General features: G+C 43.7%; 1 protein-coding gene across 2 annotated transcripts in view; it reads left to right on the top strand.

Moving 5' to 3' along the window:
• Positions 1 to 5,933: 5,933 nt before the first annotated feature.
• The window catches only part of CREB3L2 (cAMP responsive element binding protein 3 like 2), a 102,588-nt gene continuing 86,389 nt past the window's right edge, over positions 5,934 to 22,132 (top strand). The window contains exons 1-2 of one of the 2 annotated variants that reach the window (XM_036428050.2): positions 5,934 to 6,387; positions 21,271 to 21,456. In XM_036428050.2, the coding sequence (XP_036283943.1) occupies positions 6,286 to 6,387; positions 21,271 to 21,456 (288 nt within the window). In that variant the 5' untranslated portion in view covers positions 5,934 to 6,285. The remainder of the gene's footprint in view (positions 6,388 to 21,270; positions 21,457 to 22,132) is intronic. The other variant, XM_036428039.2, reaches the window with a different exon arrangement.

Raw genomic sequence — 22,132 nt, 5'->3', positions numbered from 1 at the left:
AATTGTAGGCAAGAGAATATGTGTGACACTGGACAGCAGACAGTTTACTGAATGGTGAGAATTATGTGAAGAGGAGGGGCAGGCAAGAGAGGACGCCGTCACACAACAGATGCCTAACTCTTAGTTTCCAGGGCTGCCGTGACAGAGTGCCGCAAACTGGGTGGCTTCAAACAACAGAAATTGTCTCATAGTTCTGGTGGCCAGAAGTTTGAAATCAGGGTGTCAGCAAGACCATGCTTTCCCTGAGGCTACAGGTAGCCTCCTTCCTTATCTGTTCTTAGCTCCCGGTAATGACTGTCCATACTGAGTTTCCTTGGATTATAGCTACAGCCTCCATCAACACATGGCTTCCTCCTCTCAGGGACTTATGTCTTCATATGGCATTCCCCTCTCTTTTTATGGACACCAATCACAGATCAGGCTTATAAGAAATATTAAAGGGACTTCTTTAAGCTGAAGTAAAAATTAGTAACAAAAAAATCTGAAAGTATAAACCTCACTGGTAAAGGTAAATATAGAGTAAAAGTCAGAGTAACCTATTATTTTATAAACATAATATGAAGTGTAAAAGTAAAAGTAGTAAGACAAACTATCACTAAAATAATTTGTTAGTGGATACTCCATGGCTTTAATACCCTACTTCTATCAATGGATAGACCATCAGGATAGAAAACCAATATGGAAATGCTGGCCTTAGATTGCATATTGGATCAGATAGACCAGTGGTTCTCAACCTTTCTAATGCCGCGACCCTTTAATACAGTTCCTCATGTTTTGGTGACCCCCAAGCATAAAATTATTTTTGTTGCTACTTCATAACTGTAATTTTGCTACTGTTATGAATTGTAATGTAAATATCTGTCATGACCCGCAAATTGAGAACCGCTACTGTAAAGCCTAACACAATTTGAAAACACATATTTACATTATGATTCATTAACAGTAACAAAATTAGTTATGAAGTAGCAATGAAAATAATTTTATGGTTGGGGTTCACCACAATATGAGGAACTGTCTTAAAGGGTTGCAGCATTAGAAAGGTTGAGAACCACTGAGATAGATGTAATAGATATACAAAACATTCCACCCAAAAGCAACAGAATGCATATGCTTCTCAAGCACACATGAAACATTCTCCAGGATAGACCATATGTTAGGCCACACAGTGTTAATAAACTTAAGAAGATTGAAATCATCAAGTATTTTTTATGACCACAATGTTATGGGAAACTAGACATTAAAATGAAAAAAATGGAAAATTCATATGCGGAGACTAAACAACATGCTTCTGAACGATTAACAGTCAAAGAATAAATCAAGAGAGAAATAAAAATACATTGAATCAAATGAAAATGGAACTAAAACATACCAGAATTTATAGCTGCAAAAGCAGTTATAAAAGGGAAGTTCATAGTGAGAAATGCCTACCTCAACCAACAAAAAAAGATTTCTACTAAGTTATCTAACTTTGCACTTTAAGGGAGAGGAAAAACAATAACAAACAAAACCCAAAGTTAGTAGGAGGAAGCAAATAACAAAGATCAGAACAGAAATAAATAAGATAGAGATCAAAACATAATAGAAAAAAAAATCAATGAAACTAAGAGCTGTTTGTTTTATTTTTTAAAGATAAGCAAAATTGTTAGGCCTTTATCTAGACTCACCATGAAAGTGAGGTCTAACTAAATAGAATCAGAAATGAAAGCAGAGATGTTACAACTGATACCAGAGAAATACAAAAGATCATGATACTACTATGAACAATTATTTGCCAATGAACTGGATAACCTAGAAGAAATAAATATCTAGAAACACACAATCTACCAAGATTGAATCATGAAAAAGAAAATCTGAAAGGACTGATCACTAATGAGAAGATTGAATTAGTAATCAAAAACCTTCTGATAATAGTCAAGGACTAGATGACTTCACAGGTGAATTCTACCAAATTCTTCTCAAACTCTTCCAAATTATAGAGAAGGAGGGAACTCTTTCAAAATCATTTTATCAGGCCAGCATTACCCTGATACTAAAACCAAACATGGAAACCACAGAAAAGAAAATAAGCCCTGGCCAGGTAGCTCAGTTGGTTAGCACATCATCCTGATACACACACCAGGTGGGTTTTGATCCCCCATCAGGGCACATAGGAGAATCAACCAATGAATGCATGATTATATAAGTGGAACAACAAATTGATCTCTCTCTCTCTCTCTTTCTCTCTCTCTCTCTGTCTCTCTCTTTTCTATACACTAATGAAATCTTTTTCAAATAGAGAAATTAAGGTTCTGGCAGGTATGGCTCAGTTGGTTGGACATCTTCCAGTGCACTGAAAGGTCGCCAGTTTGATTCCAGGTCAGGGCATGTACCTGGGTTGCAGGCTCCATCCTGGTAGGGGGCACGCAGGAGGCAGCCAATCCATGTTGCACTCTCACACTGATGTTTCTCTTTCTCCCTCTCCCTTCTTCTCTCTAAAAAACTCTCTTTCCAGCTTCTCTAACATCCTTTTGCTAAGTCCCAAAAATTGGAGGGAAAGGAGTAAACTCTTAACTCAATATGTAAAATAGGACATGAGCTAGTGAGATAAGTCTTGTACACAGTGAATGGGAGAAGGATATATGAAACAAAGAAGGTTGAAAAAACTCACCGTTAGGGTATGTGACATTATTATTAGAGTACAGATAAATTTAATTAAGCATTTAGGATACCAATTATTACAGTATTTATTTTCTGAAGGAAAGATAGTGGCTTAAATCAACATACATTTATTATCTTTAGTTTTTGTAGGTCAGAAATCTGGGTGAGACTTAGCGGAGTCCTCTGGTTCAGTTTCACTTAGAAGGTTGCAGTGATCTGGGCAGGGTCTGCTCCCATATTCCCTCGTGTGGTTATTAGTAGGAATCAGGTGCTCCTGGGTTGTTGGGCTGAGGGCCTCAGTTCCTTGCTGGCTATTGGCTGGACACTTTCCTTAGTTCCTTGCTGTGTAGGCCTCTCCATGGGCCACTTACAGCAGGCAGCTTGCTTCCCTCTGAGCAAGCAAGGAAGAGAGGAAGACAACAAGCAAGTCAGCAGTGTAACTGCTCAGAAACCTTATTTTCTTTAATGTGACCTTTTATTTCAAAATTTTTCCCCTTGACTCAAACTGGCCTCATCTAGTTCCCTGACTCATCAACTCCCTCTCCCTCGCTGAGTCATTAAGCCCTCAGGACAATGAGGTTCTGGTCAGCATCCAGTAGTTGACCACAGAGAAAGAGATCCAGTCAGATCAGAGGTAACACCTAAGCCTCAGTTGTGTTTCAGCTCCAGATTGACCCCACTGACCGCACCTTTTTTGTTTTTTTAACTTATTGTCTAAAGTTTTACGTATGTCTCCTTTCTCCCCCAATTGACCCCCAAACCCCAACCATTCCCACCCCAGGCAAGCCCCCACCGCCCCAGTCCGACCACATCCTTATGAAACCAGACGAAGCAACCTGATATCAAGACCAGATGTAGTGATCAGCTACTCCCTACTCTAGTACTGACTAATCAGTGAAGACCATAACCCTGACCTTGACCCCTAACTCCCTTCGTCACTGGGATTCATTATTTTCCCCCTATGTAATCCATCTTCTTGAGGCCATTCCAGAGCCAGGTCTTTGGGCAGGAGCTGCCTGTGACTCCGGCACGCTGCCATCTTTTAATAAACCCTTACTTTCTTGATTACAAACTCCTGTTTGTGTCTTATTGGGCTTTGATGCACCCAGGCAAACAGTTCCCTTTATTCTAGTAACAGGAGCCAGAATTCTTTTTGACAACCCATCATTTCTACCACGTTCTGTCTGGTAGAGAAGGAAGAACCCCAGGTTCAGCCCACACTTAAGGTGAGTATTTACAGGGCACACACACCAGGGGGCAGGTGCTGTCTTAGAAGCTGCCTACCATGTAGAGCCTAACCAGGGACCAACTTGTAAAATCAGAAATGTTTGGCAGATAAATGTTAGTATCCAATCTTAAGGAGGGTGTACATTTTCTTACCTCACCAGCACGTATTTGGTGTTTTTTAAAATTAAATTTATTGGGGTGACATGGTCAACATGAACATATAGTTTCAGGTGTGGGTTTCCTTGTTATAAGATCTGTATATTGCACGGTGTGCCCACCACCCAACATTTGTATTGTGCTATGCTACAAAAAAAATTAAAAAAAATGGAAAAGGTCTTTAAAAATTGAAAAGATAATCTATGAAAAGAATATGATGAAGGAGGGAAAATATTGCAAAATAAAAACCAAGGACAAAGAAAAGAATGAACAAGGAAGGTGCATGACCATAGAGTAGAATTTCCACTTAAGCATTAAAATGTTCTCAAAAGACCCAGGAGGTAGGAGGAGACAAATGAAATAGTTGCCATGATAAATGGCTTCTTAAACACAACAGTTCTAATATATTTGACTGACCCATCTACCAAACAATACTTGCTAAGGGGACAAAGTAGTACCTAATACCTGACTGTGCCATTTAAGGAACTTCTAGAGACAATTGGCCAAAGCTCCTTTATATTTCAAATGAGCAAACTGTATATTCAAGAACGTTATTTTCTTAAAAGGAGGAGTCTAAGTGGGGGAAGAAAAATCACAGCCTTAGGGTAAATACTTTAGAAAAGGGTTTTTTTCCAATCAAGGCAGGAGCTGTGGTCTGGCTTCAGCCTGTCTCTCAGGTCTCCTCTCTCACTGCTAGGCCCACACCGCTTCAGCCACACTGGCCTCCAGGTCAGCAGAACACCAGCTCCTCCCCAAACCTCATTTCTTCAGTTCCCGGTTCAAATGGACTTCCTTGACCGCTATCCATAATAGCAGAGACCTGGCCCTTCCTCTTACCTTGCTTTTATTTTTCTTCATGGTAGTTACCACTTTCTGAAATTATGCCTTTTCTTTTTGTTTTTGTTTTTAAATTACTTATTTTTAAATGTGTGTGTGTGTGTTTTTTTTTTTTTTACTGATAAGAGAGAATCATTGAGTTGGCTCCCTCCTGTATGCCTCCTACTGTGGATAGAGCCTGCAACCCAGGCATGTATCCTGACCGGATAGGGAATCAAACCATGACATCCTGGTTCACAGGTAGATGCTCAACCATTAGAGTGTAAAGGCTGGAATAGGAAAGGGGGAGGGGGGGAGAGAGAGAGGAAGAGGGCGGGAGGGAGGGAGGGAGAGAGAGAGAGAGAGAGAGAGAGAGAGAGAGAGAGAGAGAGAGAGAGAGAGAGAGAGAGAGAGAGAGAGAAACAGAAACATCCAGGTGAGATAGACCCATTGATTGGTTGCCTCCCACAAAGGCAGGACCAGGGTAGGGTGAAAATGTGAAGAATAAGCAGTGACAATTTGGTAGAACTGTGCTAATACGAACTCATGTGTAAATGGAGAATATTTATACTTATGTATAATACATGATTCATTTAAAAAAAATCCTGAAAGACTAAATGAGCGAATCTACTTGAAAATAGGACAATACACAAATCTTCCGGCAGAGCAACTCCCTTTTGCTCTAGGTGCGCTGTGCTAACTTTTTGTGGAGTATTCCCCGGGAGCCTGAGCTCATCCTCCTCCTTTTATAAAAAGGTATTCTTGTCGCTATTCGATTGGCTGTCCCTCCGGGAAACCCTATTTTCATTGGCCCTGACACGGGCCATCACCGACGCAAGCACGCCCTCCATTGGCTCGCTCCGCTGACAGCTGCTGCGGCCTGCCTTCCTTCTGGAGGAGGTTCCCCGATGACGTCAATGGCCCCGCCCCGCCCACATTCCACAGCCTGGGCCTGGCTGTCTGCGGCCCCAGCCTTTGGGGGCGGGACGGGCGGAGAGAAAGACTTCTGATTGGGTAGATAAGGCGAGAAGCGTATCCTATTGGTCACTGCCCCTGAGGGAGGTGGGGTCGTAGGCGGGTCCCGGACTGGAGCTGGGGAGCTGTGGGGACACTGAAAGTTTGTGTCTGGGGCAGCGGTGGGACGTGGGCTTGTCGAGGAGGGGCTTTTCTCGCGCGGAGAGCCGTTCTCCGCCCTTCACTTTGGATATACCCCCAGCTTCCACCCCTGCAGCCTCCGGCCTGATCCCTCGATCGCCTGTCCCCCCCGGGGTGTGCAGATCTCCGGGCGCACGGGACGGGGACGGGAGCCCCAGGCGGTCCTCTCGGGCCGGGGAGCGGACGTCCCCTTCCTCAGTGCACAAGCCACACGCACACACGCCACCCGCGCCCTCCGCGGCGCCCCAGCCAGCTCCCCCCTGCGCTCAGCATCCCCGCCCGGCGCGGACCGCCATGGAGGTGCTGGAGAGCGGGGAGCAGAGCGCCCTGCAGTGGGACCGCAAGCTGAGCGAGCTGTCAGAGCCGGGGGACCCCGAGGCTCTCACGTACCCCACGGTGAGGACGCGGCCGGCGGGGCGGGGAGGGCGGCCGCGGAGGGCGAGTGCTGTCATCGGAGCAACAGCTGGGGACAGGGCCCTGGGAGGGACAGATTTGGGAAGAGGCTTGCCCAGAATGAAGAGATCTGGGGAGAGGTGTGGTTTTATTTATTTATTTTTTATTATTACTTAAAAAAAATTTTTTTTTTTATCTGAACAGATAAAGGTGGTGGGCAGCTGGCCCTTTTAAACTTTCCATAGTAGTGATGACACTGTTGCTTTAGCAATTTGTACCACTCCCCCAGGCCTTTTCACATCTGTCCTATCATTTCCTATTGCCATCGGTATTGGAAAGCGGGAGAAGGGTAAGGCGTTTTGAGGATAATGCACCTCTGTACCAGTTAGATTTTTGTGGGAAGGTTTTTTAAAATCTAGACAAAATAAAGTAGTGTTTTCTTCCCTTCAGTGTCATATTCTCTCTTTTCCTTTACTTATTAATATTTCAAACAGTACACGTGTGTGTGTGTGTGTGTGTGTGTGTGTGTGTGTGTTGGAAAGGCCCTTGGCATTAGGAGGAAGATTGCTTTATTTGGCTTCTGTAGCGGACAGCCAAGAACTCTGCTTCCTCCCTCTTCAGAGGAAAGATCAGGAGTGTGGAAAGTCTGAGGCAGTGGCATATTTCAGAAAGTCTTTGGAGAAAAGGTGGGACAACACACCAGTTCCTGCCTCAGAGACCCCTCTGGGGGTTAAGCTGTCACAGAACAAAGACATTCTTTGAAAGTTTTCAAGTTTTTGGTATTAAATTTGAAAAATGAAATTTTGTTTTTAGCAGCCAACACTGGGACTTTTTCTGAGATCTTTGTTTTTTATAAACACAGAAGGTTGTAATAGAGAGGGGAAGAGGGAGAAGAAGAGGGAGAGGGAGAGGGTAAGGGAGAGGGAGTGGAAGGGAGGGAGAGAGAGAGAGATAAAGGGAGAAAAAACAACACAGAAAATGAGAGGCTTGGTTATTTCCCCTTCATGATTCTTTTATTGGGGTCAGTGCCAGGATATTTGAAACTTTTGCCAAATGGCCTGTAGGCTCCACCTCTTTGGCCTTTGCCTCTGCCTGACATTATCTTGGGAAAAGGGAGGAGGACTCCCTATGATTCCCACCAAAGCCTCAGTGGTGGCTGAGAATGACTTGTTTAAAAAATGCAGAGTGCAGGGCTGGGAAGGAATGGTAGCTCACAGGCCAGATGTGCAGTGTGGCCTGCCAGACTGCTCCCCCAGCCTGTCCCTAGGAGACGGCGTGGGCCGCATTTGGATTGGGGGCCCAGATGTGCTTCCTGTTATCAGTACAGAACTTGGAGCACATTAGCCCTCCAAAATCTCCTGATAATTGGATGTTCCAGATGTTATCCTGACATGGGCTGCATTTTAACCATTTGTAGATGGCTGCTCTTCTCTTTTGCTCTTAAACCTCATCCAGCAGCTATACTGCCACAGCGTCGAGGTTGCCTTGAGCTGGTGGGATGAGTTCTGCACAGGCCTCCATATTTCCTTTCTTGGGCCCCGTGGCTTGCAATTGTGAGATCACAGGCCAGGTTTTGAGATGCTCCCGGTGGCTGTAACATTCACTCCTGGCGAGGGCAGCGCAGCTTGCACTGGCTCTAGCATCTTCATGCATCGTTTCGGGGACAGAGGCCCTTACCTTCCTTTTGGTGTTAAGGGCTCCGTTTTCCTATTCATTGTTATGAAGCAGTGATGTGTGATTATTTTTCTTCTGATTTCATTTTTTAAATGACTGGATGTCCACCACTTAAGAACACATCTCTCCTCTGGGGAGCTTACTCACATAAAATTTGAAGGCAGGCAGACTTCAAGTCTTTGGAAACATACCATGTATATGAATTAGTGTTGAAAGAGGTGTTGGATTTTCTAGCACAGAGGACTGGATTATATTCCTTCTAACCTAAGGGGACTTGGGCAGAGATTTGAAAAGAGATAACTCCCCATCTGTTTCTTGAACTCCATTGGGTATCCAGTTGCAGAGCTGGTTATTACGGCCATTTGTCTATAACGTGGAATGGACTCACCTCCAGGTAGAAAAAGGATGGCCTAATTATGCATTCATTCAAAAGTTTACTTGTTTTTTTTTAAATTAACAGTTATTGAATGTCTTCTGCATGCCAACACTATTCTAAACAGGTTTGATACATCAGTGAATAAAAGGAGGCAAAAAATTACTCATCTTACATTCCAGTGTGTGTGTGTGTGTGTGTGTGTGTGTGTGTGTGTGTAAGGGAAGATAAACAAGTGACAGACATAATAAGTAAGTGAAATAGCATGTTAGGCAATATATGTGCTATGGAAAAAGCCTATTTTAGATCTCCCCCCTCCTCCATTTTGGTCAATTATTTTCTCTGTTACATACAGGTAACTTCTGAGACACAGTGCCTGTGTTTGGAATGACCCAGTAAAACTCTTCAAGTTGAGGGGTTTGGGCATTATACGTATAGGGATAGGAGAGCCTGCAGAGAGGCTAAGACAGATATAAATTAGGAAAGTGGCAAATTATGATAATGGTTACCATCTAGTGAGTATTTATTACCTGACAGGGAGGGCTGGCTTCCTGAGCCTGCTGCCTGTACAGACCCACAGGCCCCTGCACTGGGTTTACGCTCTGCTGTCCCTATCTTGCAATCCTTAATAGTTTCTGAATAACTTTCCATTTTGCACTGGGTCCCACAGATCATGAAGCTGGTTCGACTGAAAGGCATTGTATGCAATGCTTTTCAAACATGATACCATTGAACCCTCTTAAATGACCCAGCGAAAGAGTCATTTTTGTTATTTTCATTTTACAATAAAGAAAACAGAGGCTTAGTGAGCTTAATCGACTTGGTGAAAGGTCCCACAGCTAATTATTGACAGACCAGAATTTCACTTCAAGTCTGCCTGCCTTCAAAGCCCAGGTTCTCGCTTCCCATTGCATAGGAAGGAAGGGTCCAGAGTTAAACAGGAAGAACAGTCAGAGAGGCGGGAGAAGATGCTGAGCCCAAACGCTGCTAATGTTTAACTGAGGTGGTGGTGCCAGTCACCAAGCCTTCCTAGTGTGATTACTCCATTTGCTCTAAATGGGGATTTACTTACCACACGCATGATTGCTAATGGCCTGTTTTAGCAAACCCGTGACCAATCTGATTTTAAAAACATTGAAGGTTTAAGTTGCCTGAGGCTGGGAGATTAAGGTCTCTCAGGCCTTCTGTGAGCCTCAGAAACAATGCATTTCTTCATGGAGAAGACTTCTTGGTCCAGGAAGGACAAAGGCCCAAAGCCTACAAAACAATGAAGCACAAACAGAGTGCAAATGGACTTGCTTGTTGGATCCTGAATTATCAGGGATTTGGCCTTCCTCTTAAAGCTTAAAAAATAGTTACCTATACAGATGATGAAATATAGTACTTTTATGAACGTGTTTTGGGGGACCAGAGGTTAAGAGAGGGCGGGAGGGAGAAGGAGTTATGTACACTCTACCCCTTTGTAGTGTTCAGATTTTTAATCCCTGAATGGATTTAGAAAAGGACAAATGACAATTTAAAGGCACTACATAAAACTGGACTGAGAGGCAATTTTAGCCTGAATTTCCTGAGGGCAGAGGGAGATCTGGTGTGGTATTTACACTCAACACCACTCACGTTGAGGGAGGCCATGGGTGAAGAATAGAGAAGCAGGAGTGCTTGGTGGGCAGAAATCCTCAAGGTGGAGAGTTAACAGTGGGCTCGTATGATCAACTTCCTGATCTTGATAACTTTCTTATATCTAAATTTAATGATCTGGAAACAGGAATTTTGTCAATTATTTTATTTTATTTTTTTAAAGTATGCAACAGGAACTACCAAGTCTTTGTAAAGATAATGACAAGTTCTGCTTGTTTTAAGTGCAAAATTCCTATAAATCCAGTTCTTTGTAAAATAATTTAGTTGTAATACTGCTTAAATGTTGCATCCAATTGGATCTTAAAGGGAAATGACTGATCCCAGACAGTGCTAGGTGGGGGGTTAAGGCGATGGTCAGCCTCCCTGGTGTCCGGATGTGAAGGTCATCTGGTTTCCACATCTGTCACTGATTGCCAGGATGGAAGTGGCTCACCTCACAGGCTGATGGTTTCCCCTTCCTCTCCGCCGGTCCTGAGACCGATAGGGCTCCAGTGGAACACTGAAGCTTGTCATTTGTTGTTAGTCTCCTGTTGTTGGCCCCTGGCTAGGTTCTGGAGGAAACCTGGGTCCTTGTGGCTTGAGAATATCCTCACTTCTGGTCACCTTACCTCCACAAACTGAATAGAGGTAACGATCTCCAGTAGGAGACAAAACTCTGAAATGTAATTTGTCTTCAAGGCCCTCCTTTTACCTTTTTCCATCTTCATCTCTTCTGTGTTTCCTTTGTTTCTTGGACCCCAAGGGCTCTCTGTAATAATGTTCTCTTTCCAACATTTCCTCTTCATTTTGCTCCCAGGAAAGATTTGATATGCCTACACTATTTAACAATAATTACTTCAAATCAAAAGGCTGAATCTCTAAATGGAGAATTTAAGGCACTAGTCTAGTAACAGGGGAGAAATATTTGGGGAGTTGTTGACGAACCCTCACGACCCCTCTTCTATTCCATACTTGTGGCTGTTATCCATAAAATAACCTTGCACATGTGTTGCTTATTTATCTGTTATAAAGGATTTTTATTGGCTTGGTGAGAAACCTTTGACCTATTATATTATTATCTCTGAAATTGTACTTTTATATATTTTTTAAATATATTTTATTAATTTTTTTTACAGAGAGGAAGGGAGAGGGATAGAGAGCTAGAAACGTCGATGAGAGAGAAACATCGACCAGCTGCCTTTTGCACACCCCCTACCAGGGATGTGCCTGCAACCAAGGTACATGCCCCTGACTGGAATCAAACCTGGAACCTTTCAGTCCGCAGACTGACGCTCTACCACTGAGCCAAACCAATTTCGGCTAAAATTGTTCTTATGCTATTAACACAAGCTGGGAAAAGGTGGACTTGGGCACAGTCCTGAAAGATGGGAGTATGGTACTTGCCTTCTTTCTTGAAAGATCCTGAGTGATAATATTCTATGCAGCTTTGATATAAAGTTGTTCTTGCAAGAGAAAGAAGACATTGCATGTTGATTAATAATTGAATTACAATGCTTGTAACTGAAAACTGATTGAGATTGCTTATATAATAAATAAGTTATTATGTCATATTGCAAGAGGCCTGGAAGTATATCTACTCGTTTGGCCGATTCAACAACTCCTTAGTATCATTGTGGACCCACATTCCATCCATCTATATGCAAATGCCATTTTGGGGGCAACCTGAAGGCATCTCATATCCATGTAAGTTACAGGTGTTCAACTCAAAATGGCAATATCCAGAGGAAAAGAGGTTTTATCTTCCTTTGGTTCCTTCTTATGATGGAAGAAAATTTTTTTTGAAATCCACCAGCTGATTTCTCTTTGAGCTTTATTGTCAAGGATTGGATCACATGACCATTCATTAATCAATGACTGAGAAGGGATTTACATGATTGGCTTAGTCACATGGGGATGGAAGAGATATTGGAGGCTCAATCACCATGATCATTTATGATGACTGTTAGTAAAATAGTCTGAGTTGGCAGGTTTTTTATTTATTTATTAAACTAAAAGATAGTGTTTGTTTAACCAATGACTCTTTTTTTTTTTTTTTATCATAAAGATGGATAGCAAATAGAAAATATTTAAAAATCCACAATTAGCCTTAGGAGCAAATACTGTGCCACTTGCAAAGCTCTAAGAACATTAACTAGCTGTGCTAATAGTATCCAATGAAAGAAGACTGTAGATATGGCAATAATCTCTGAAATGCATGCAAAGGTTATTATGAAGGGAATACTGCTGTGTCCCAATTCACTCACTAGGAAATCTAGAATGAACAATATTATCTGAACTCTCTGCATCAGAGTTAGATATCAGGGCTGGAGGTAGCTAGCTGAGCCTGTCATTGTGCTCACCATGCAAGACAAGAGTGACTTGTACTGTTCCAGGTTTGCATAAGTTCACATCAGCAGGTGGAAAGCTGAATGTCATTTTTCAAAGAAGCTGTTTTTCCAGTTGCTTAAGGCTATTCAGATATTGAGAAGGGTGTGCCTCTTTGCAGGATGGTTCTGAGCTATCTGCTGGTTGCCTTGGGAAGATGGCCCTAGCCCTTCCTGGGCAGTTGGTAGGCAAAGGGTATGTGTGAATGATTTTGTGAATGATGGAGTAGTGTCCACAGTCCCTGCCTCCGTAGAGTTACAATTGAAAAGAAATGATCAGACCCGCCATGTTTGTGTCAACATGGTCACCTTGTTACTCATTCTTTGGCCACCAGGTCACCTTGTAACTCATTCTTGGGCTTCTGTGACAGTCTGGTGGGTTTAATTTTTCCTCCTTCACTGATCACCTGTTCAAATGTGAGCACTTGGTAGCTGGTCTTCTGTAATCTGTGTATGCTCCCCCGGACCCCTCTATCAACTTTAGCACAGGTGGTTCTCAGATCTTTATTATTTTCAGTTGATGGATCCAAGATTATATGACTCAATATTCTTCTGGGCCCTCTTCTTGAGCCTGTTGCTCCATCTCCCTGCTCACCACATGCTCACAGACTCAAGTAAAATCCCAGGTGACCTCAAGTTTTCCCTGAATGGAATTGTCTAGTTTATCCTTGAGGTACATAGGAGGTGATGAACCATTTTATCTATGGAAAACCTGAAGCCCAGAGCAATAAAGAGGTTTGCTCAGCTGGAACACAAGCTCTTATAGGACAGGAGACATGACTTTGTCTTTTCTATATTCCCACAATACTTAACCAAGCACAGGATGCTCAGAGATACAACTGCTCGATGCACGTTAAGTTGAGTGAGACAGTCTTGGAAAACGGATAAGCTCGATGGCCATTTTTATTAATATAGTTTTTAAACTGCATTTTTGTAACTGTTTCTGCAAATCTAAAATTTTAGTGACTTGGGTAATTCCATGTCAGAATCTTTCCTTGTTTAGTTGAGAGAACAAGTTCTCTGATGATCTTGGGCATATTGCCTCACCACTTTGCATCTCAGTTTCTTCACATGTCACTCTCTGGCCCATAGTAGACACACTTTTCTACCTTCTCGCCCAAGTCAGTTGTCTTTTCCCTGGGACCTCAGGAGTCTGACATCATTCAGAAAGCACTGGGACCTATAATTATTCTCTCTCATGTATCTTCATTTTCTCTCTGCCCCAACTTCTACCTTCTGCTATAGACACAGGTCTCTGCCCTGAACACATGTTTTCCAGATGCCATTACTCTTTCTTGCTCATTTTTTTCTCTCTTGTTGACTGCTAGCTTTCCTCCAACAAGTGGTCAATAGCTACAGCCTTCATTTCCTCACTTTATACTTACTCCTGCATCCTGTTTTCTGGGCTTCTACTGCTGCTAGAGGTGCTCCAACTTCTCCCTAACTGCTCAGTCCAGGCTATTCTCTGTCTTGCCTGCTAGGCCTCAATGAAATTGGTGATGTTGACCACCAGGTCACCTTGTAACATTCTTTGGCTTTCGTGACAGTCTAATGGGTTTAAATTTTCCTCCTTCACTGGCTTCCTGACCACCTGTTCAAATGTGAGCACCTGGTAGTTGGTCTTCTGTAATCTCTGTACGCCCCCCTGGGCCCCTCTATCAACTTTAGTCCAGGTGGTTCTCATGATCTTTATTATTTCCAGTTGATGGACAGCAGGAGATCTTTGGATCCAAGATTATATGACCCAAGATTATATGACCCAAAATTCTTCCGGACCCTCATTAGCTGCAGAACAGCTCTGGTTGGGTAACTCTTGAAACTTCATGATGCGTTACTCAGACTAAAAAGAGCTGTGGTACCCTTTGATCCTCCTTATCACTGTATCCCATCTATCTCAGGGAATGTTACATGACTCAGCTTTCCTGCAGTGTAAACCTGTGAGGAGCTCACGGGTCATTCCTGGGACACAGCTGTTTCCAGAGTCAGTGTCACCCATCAGATGCAGACTGTGTTTTGTCTGGCCCTGTGCTTATTCTTCGGCTGGGGAAACCCATTGTGCTGTTACCCAAAGGTATGTCTCATTTTTTCCCAGGACTATGAAGGTCAATGTAAAAGCCAGACATAACTTCTTAGATCATGCGCCATATATTCCTCTTGGCGCGTTAACTGCTGGTGAGCTCAGTTACAGTCGCCTCACTCTGAATTGCAGGCATTTGAATTGCTCTATTCTGGAGTAATGTATTATTGTACTGACATTACTTTCAATTTTTTTTTTTTTTTTTTTTTTTTTTTTTTTTTTTTTTTAAAGAATTGAGATGGGATACTCTGAGCTACCCAAGTTTCTATGTCTGCTTCTTGTTAGTGGCTCTTGGAAGAGAGTTTTTCTTTGGAGAAAAAAGCATTTTGGTGTGTGAGCTCATTAGAGTACACGCTACTTCATGTCCCTGGCCTCAGTGTCTCTATCTGTAAAATGCAGCATTTATAGTACACAGTCCCAAAGGCTCCTCTCACTCCCAGGTCCAGGTTGAGTTTCCTCTCCTGGAAAGTCTCTCATCTTAAAAAAAAAAAAGGGGGGGGGGGGGTGGCGATTTAAAAGAACAGGATACTGTTGATTGCCTATTTCCTTGGGCAACTAATTGGCAGCTGTAGTTTTGCATTTTGCAGCTTCTGTTTTCTGACTTAAAACCTTGCCTCAGTAAAACCCAGACAAAATAAAGAATGGAAAAACAGAGAGGCACAGAGGTAGGAAACATATTTTTAACATCAGGGGGAAAAAATCCCTTTTCAGACTTCTTGGCAAATACGAGGAGTCTGAGGGGAGGGGGGACAAGGGAGGGAAGTCTACAAACAGTTTCCTAGTTGTCTGAGTGGAAAATCCTGGTTTTGAATATTTCATATCTTGGAAATGTCTGAATAGTTTTTGTTTAAAGGGAAATTCCTTTTGGCTGAGAAAGAGCCTGCAGGATTCAAACTGATAGGGCGATGTTTGTAGAAAGCGTGGAGGAAATCAGGCTTTGTGGTAAAGGCTTCTCACTGGCCAATTGTATTAAACAGAAATTTAAACCCATGTTTACCAATCATGGTGTTTTAATGGTTCAGCCTTTACCTCCGTCGTTCTCGCTTCCTGCCTGTGCATCCTGGGGAAGCATCTCCCGTTGCTGGCCTTTCCTCCAGTTTGAGAAACGTAACGAACTGCTTTTTCAAGCCTATACATGGTCAAGGCAGTCAAGTATACATTCTTAACCTTGTGGCTCTCCCAGTGGAGTGGGAAGGAAGATATGTAAACAAGTCATTAAATTATAATCATTAAATACCTGGTATACATTTCGCATTAGAGCAGTATTCAGAGTATTTCTGGAGCACAGAGAATGGAATGACAATTCTGAAGGAGAGGGAGAATTGGGGAATACTTCACAAAGGAGGTGATATTTGCAGTGGGTCCTGAAGCTTAAATAGGAAGGTTGAAGCACCTATGTTACAAGCTTATAAATAAACTAGAGACCCATGCATGAAATTCATGCACTTAGGGGATTCCTCAGCTTGGCCTGCACCTTCTCGCATTCTGGGAGCCTTCGGGGGATGTCCTACTGATGGCTTAGCCAGTCAGACATCCTTAGCGCTATTGCGGAGGCAGCGGAGAAAATAGCCCTGAGCCTGGCTTCTGACTGTGCTGCACTCCCCCTGAGGGACTAGGCAGAAACCGGCTCTCCGACACCCTCCAGGGGTCCTGGATTTCAAGAGGGTGCAGGCCAGGCCGAGGGACCCCACCAGTGCATGATTGGAGCCGAGGAGTGACACAGGAGGTTGGCCAGCTGGGGAGGGACTGTGGTAGGGCTCCAGGGCATGTCCAGCTGCCTCAATCAGTCCTGATCTGCCGGACCCCAGCAGCAAGCTAACCTACCAGTTGGAGCGTCTGCACCCTGGTGGTCAGTGCACATCATAGCGACTAGTGGACGGGTGGACTGTCTGTTCCCGTTGAGCCGCCTTAGCATATCATTAGCATATTACACTTTGATTGGTTGAACGGCTGACAGGTTGACTGGACACTTAGCATATTAGGCTCTTATTACCGTATTTTTCGGACCATAAGACGCACTTTTTTCCCCCCAGAAGTGGGGGGAAAAAGTCCCTGCGTCTTATGGTCCAAATATAGCCTACACATATACTTTAAAAAAAAAGTTTTTTTTACTTGCCCTGCTCTGTGTGGTCTCTGTGTGCTTGCCCAGCTCTAAAATGGTTCTAAATGCTGCTGTTTACTTTACAGGGTTGATTACATGTGTTTATGACTGTGATGTTGGGTTTTAATGCACATAAAATATTTTAGGACACTATTTGTTTCAGAATCTTTTTTTCTTCATTTCCCTTTTCTAAAAACTGGTGCGTCTTATGGTCCGGAGCGTCTTATGGTCCGAAAAATACGGTATATAGGATAGACTTAATTTTTTAGAAGTGTTAGGTTCACAGCGTTAGGTTAGAGCAGAATGGACAGAAAGTGTTCCCATGAACTCTTTGTTCTCTCCTTGCCATGCACAACCTCCTCCACCGGCAACATGCCACTGTTATAAACTTTTGATTTGTGGATTCACCAACTGGAGTCACCTGTGGCAGCTTTTGGTTTTAGCTTTGCTTTTAAAAATTAGTCACAGACAAGCTTCCTTTTGTAGTCCAAGAAGACAAATTGGCCCACAGTCTTAAACATATGTTTGTGTGTATAGGATTTTTTTTTTGGTCTTGTTTTAATAAAAACTTATTTAAAACAATTTAGGAGCATTTCTATAGATTTCAGTAGGATACCATTAAAATGTTGAAATTTGGTGTAACTCCCCCTCCTCCTTACTTTCCATTTACAAATGGCTTAGGCACTGGGCACTGTCCTTGGAAAGGAATGGATCAAGTGAGGGAAACGCTATGTTTTTTGTAACCAAAGAACCGAAGCCCATCTCTGTAGCTAGGACTTTTAACTCCCCAGCCTGAGATGGTATTCATTTCTGAGGCACTGCCAGGAGTTGTTTTTCTGGTTCTGCTCTGGATTTGCAAGTTTTCTTTCCAGGGCTCTCCTAGGCCCTGACCTACATTTGGGAGCAGCTGGAAAGCCAGGAGCTGCTGCGGGGCTGTGGGGGCCCCCCTGAGGAAACCACAGACATACTCAGAGGGGGTCAAACCCCCAGGGCTTGGGCTCCAGGATGTCGTGTCCAAACCTGAGGCACCCAGCGACCCCGAGAATCAGAGCATTTTCATGTGTGATGGGTAAGAGAGGCAGAAAAAAAGCAGCAAGTAAACCATTTGGCCTTTCAGCTGTGCTTATACAATAGAAACTTGAGGTGGGTTGAGACCAGTGTTTGCTTTTGATTTAAATACAGACTTCTAGGAGGAAACTGAAATTAAGCCAGGCGCAGCTGAGAGGTGGGTTGGTTGAGTGGATTGAGCATGATGAGTATTTAGCTTTCTTATTCCGACCCTTCCTATTTCTGGTGTGGGAATCTGAATGTCCTGTGGTCTGCTGATGGCTCACTCACTGGGGGAGAGGGCTAGTAGGGAAAGGAATTTTAGAGGCAAAAGAGGCAGCTTTAGGGAGTCTTAGAAATAACGAGGGTCCATGGGAAAGAACAGGTTTTTCCTATTTGGGGACACCCTGCCCAGATGGAGTTTGTATATGCTTCCAATAAACATCTACATTTTTATTAAAGAAATCTGTTAGTCCACAGATTTATTCTTCATCTTCATTGGAGAAGGACCCATGAGAAGAAGTCTGCACCCCCAAACCCTGTGTTTCAGAAGGAAAGGCAGGCATTTTGGAGTCAGCACAAACGTCATAGGCCTGTTACTACTGGCACATTGTTTGTTCAGTGCTTTCCTAACTCCGTCAGCATGACACTCTTAGCAAATAACGATGTCTGCCTGGTGCATTGAAGTAACGGATGAGGCCGATCACAGCTCAGGGGCCCCGTCGGCTCCAGCCTCCACTGGGAGCACCCCATAGGCACACTCGGAAAGCTACCAGAAAAGTGTCACACACATCATAAGTATCCAATAAAATATTTGATGTATGGCCCAGCCTGCACGGCTCAGTGGTTGCAGGCTCGATCTCCAATGTGGGACCTGCAGGAGGCAGCTGATCAGTGATTTTTCTCTCATTGTTGATATTTCTACCTTTCTCTCCCTCTCCTTACTTCTCTGAAATCAATAATATATATATATTTAAAATTTGATGAATGAATAGATGAATGGACTCTGGGTTTACAATATGGTTCTGCTGACACTCCCTACTCTGGGTATCTTTCTGAGACAGTTTCACAAGGCTGTGATAGAGGACCAGTGACATGATATAAATATAGTGTCTGTCTCCATGCCTTGTCTATGGTTGCTACCTAGGAGATATTAGGTCACTGCCCTCTGTTTTTCTACATCAGTAATTTCAGGGAAGCATATGAAGAAAATCCTTGCTGGATTTTAAATTTCAAGAAAAAAATTAGTGTTAGAATAAAGCCTCTCCAATGTGACCTAATTGTTTGTATTTATCATTGATTTATTTTCTCCTGTTTTATTGAGATATAATTGACATATGACACAAATGGACAACATAATGATTCAATATTTGTGTATATTGTGCATAAAATGATCACCACAATAAGTTTAGTTAATATCCATCACCTCACATGGTTATAATTTTTTACTTATGATGAGAATTTTTAAGATCTATTGTCTTAGAGGCTTCTAAATATGCAACTCAATGTTGTTAACCATAGTCATCATGTTATATGTTTGTACCTTTTGACCACCCTAATTGTGACCAGACATTTAGGAGGGAAAATACCCCAAAAGTTCCCTTACTTCCTCCCTGAATCTTTTTAGGTTTAAGGCCCGGTATTGATTTGCATGACCTGATTCGCACTTCCATGTTTCAGGCACCTGCTTCTGCAGAATTGACATTCTTTGTAGGTTTGACGGGGTGGGTTGGTGGCAGGTGTCACCAGGTCACAAGAGGGAAGGCAAAAAGAGACAGCCCTTTCCCTGACCCTGTCATTCCCCGAAATAACCACGTATGGCTGGACACTGAGATCATTTAAGTGTTGTTCTAATATACATAGCGTTTCTGGGGGTGACTGATAGGACTCCATTAACACAGGGGAGTGGGGAAGAACTGTAAGTGAGGCCAGGACCGCCCACGCATCTGGGAGGAGCGTGGAGGGCTCACTCTCCTCGGCTGTGACACTCCCATCCCCTGGGCCTTCCCAGCAGAGTAGCATTGAGTGCTATTCATAGGCTGAAGCAAAAGGCACTTAACCCAAAACACCCTCTCCTTCTGACCCATTCCCTGAACTACATTCAGCTTTTGACTTTCCAAAGTAGTCGATGTAAGTAGAGTTCAGTGAAACAACTATCTTTCTTGGGAAGCAGGGTTCTAAGCTGGTCTTCTCTGCCTTCTTTTATCTGGACCAACCAGCATTCTATCTGCAAAAATTCCAGGAGTTCTGGCATGAGAATGGAGCCCCTCCCATAATGCCTTCTGATTATTTTGGAAATTTCAGTTGGGTTTTGGGAGGGCACTCTTAGAAACCTGTGCCCAAATCTCCATCTTCTCCGGAAGTTGTGCATTTTATTTCAAACAACAACAACAACAAATCATTGCTGATAATAGGGTTGATTGCAAAAGAGACCTCCTTAGTGATAGAGGCTAACAAATTTGAATGAGGTTCTCGGTCCTTCTCTATTAGCTACATTACTGCAAAACAGCCGGCAGCTCGGGGGACTGTTTAGCCCTCCACTGGTTTTTAATGAAATGTAGACGTCTCCCTATGAAGTTTGTTCTATGATATTTGCCAACCAAAACAAAGTATCCTGGTGTATAGGATTTTTCCCCCCCCTCATTGCCCTTTTGAGAAACTGTCCCCTGAACCAAATATGCTATTTGATAAAAAAAACAAAAATAAAAAAAAACAAAACAAAACAAAACCAAGAACAAGAGTTTCAAGGTTGCAAGTATATATGTCACTTAACTCGAAGTACAGCAATGGAAGCATTTAAGGACCTCCTTATCTTCTGAACAAGAAGTCCTGAGCGGGGCCTCCTTAGACTGGGGGAGTGGTTGAACAGTGCCAGTGGGGCCTAGGATTGTCCATATTTTCATTTTGCCATCTTCAGCAGGTAGACCCTTGTCCTCATGGGCATCTCCTCATGACTGCTTCACCTCCAGCATCACATCAGACTCCCCGGTACCAAGAAAGTGGGAGGGCAAAGCAGAGGGGGGTGGTGTCTGTATTAGAAAAGCCAAAGCTTGTTCTGAGGTCCCCAGCAGAATTCCCCGTAGGTTTCACTGCTCACCCCTTGCCCCATAGTAAAATAATCAGGACTTTTTAAAAACGCTGCAGGACGCAGAACAAATTGTTAAAAATCGGGACTGTCCTGCCTAAAGTGGGATGTCTGGTCACCTTACCCAAGAGACACCAAGATGGCAGGTATTTTAGCTGGATTCTTTGCTACCCTGAACAAGATTGGCATACTGAGAGTGAGGCGGGAGGGCAAGATGAACATGGAGTAGTCAAGCAGCAGTGTGCGCCACATTACAGAATACCATTTTCCCAATCTGAGAGTCAGAGGTCAGGTAAGGACCTCAGAGATGGCCAAACACAACCAACCCATTCATATCACAGATAAGCGAACTATTTATTTCTTTTTATTTCTGTGCAGTGTGCCGAAACCCCAGGTATACTTTCCAGCACCCGTGCCTGGGATGTGAGTGGGTTATGAGGAAGTGAGTCCCTTTTCTTGGAGAGGAGAGCAGCAGGGACACAGGTGCTGTGTCTGTGGGAATCAAAAGGTCTGATTATGCTTTCTCAGGAAAAGCAGCTGGCCAACAATAATTCCTGGGCCGCCTCTGAGTTCAGAACCTGGAATCCAGCCTCCTGGAATGATCACAAAGGCTGCAGAAGGAAAACAGCCCTGCCCTCGAGGAGCCAAGCCTGGCAGGGCTGCCAGGACAGTCGCATGCGCGAGACAAAGCCGAGCCGCACGACTCCAGGGCAGGCCCAGGAGCCAGGCTTGAGGGAACTGGCTTTGAGCAGGGAGTTGTGAAGGTCTGTTATTTGGTGGAGAGCATTGGTGTTTAAAAGTCTGGGAGTAAGCAGCTTTGCCTGGTTGGAGCCATTTAATGATACTGCCCTGAGACCTGGCATGTTTTCTGTAGAAGAGCAGCCTAGAGCCGACCGTGTGTATGGGTTCCTTGCTGTGTGCAGTGGAGGTATTACGTGAGCTGCCGTTACTGGAACGTGGCTGGACGACCACCCGCTCTGCACCAGCTTTCCCTTTGACCTTTCGATTTCAATCCTCTTATCCCCTCCCCACATGTTCTAGGGCTGCCTGGAGCCCCGGCATTTTGCTTCTGTTCTTGCTTCTCCATCCTTTGTTGGGGGTCCAGCGGTCTCCTCAGTGCTGGCCCTGTGTGCCCGATAGCACTCTGGAGGGCATTCTCCATCCTTGCCTCCGGGCCATGTGGTAGAAGAGGCAAAATTGAGGGGACCCATGTCTCAGAGGCTCTTATACCTCCCAGTGGACCAGATGGAGGTGTTAGATGGTGACAGTGTCTAGGTATCTTAGTTGGCTTTGGCTGCTTTCACAAAATATCATAAATTGAGTGGCCTAACCACAGACGTCTATTCCTCAGAGTCTGGAGACTGGGAAGTTCAAGAACAAAGTGTGGCAA

The sequence above is a fragment of the Pipistrellus kuhlii genome, unplaced genomic scaffold, assembly GCF_014108245.1.
Source record: "Pipistrellus kuhlii isolate mPipKuh1 unplaced genomic scaffold, mPipKuh1.p scaffold_m20_p_10, whole genome shotgun sequence".
Classification (NCBI taxonomy): domain Eukaryota; kingdom Metazoa; phylum Chordata; class Mammalia; order Chiroptera; family Vespertilionidae; genus Pipistrellus; species Pipistrellus kuhlii.
This window is presented reverse-complemented; position numbering and strand designations above follow the sequence as displayed.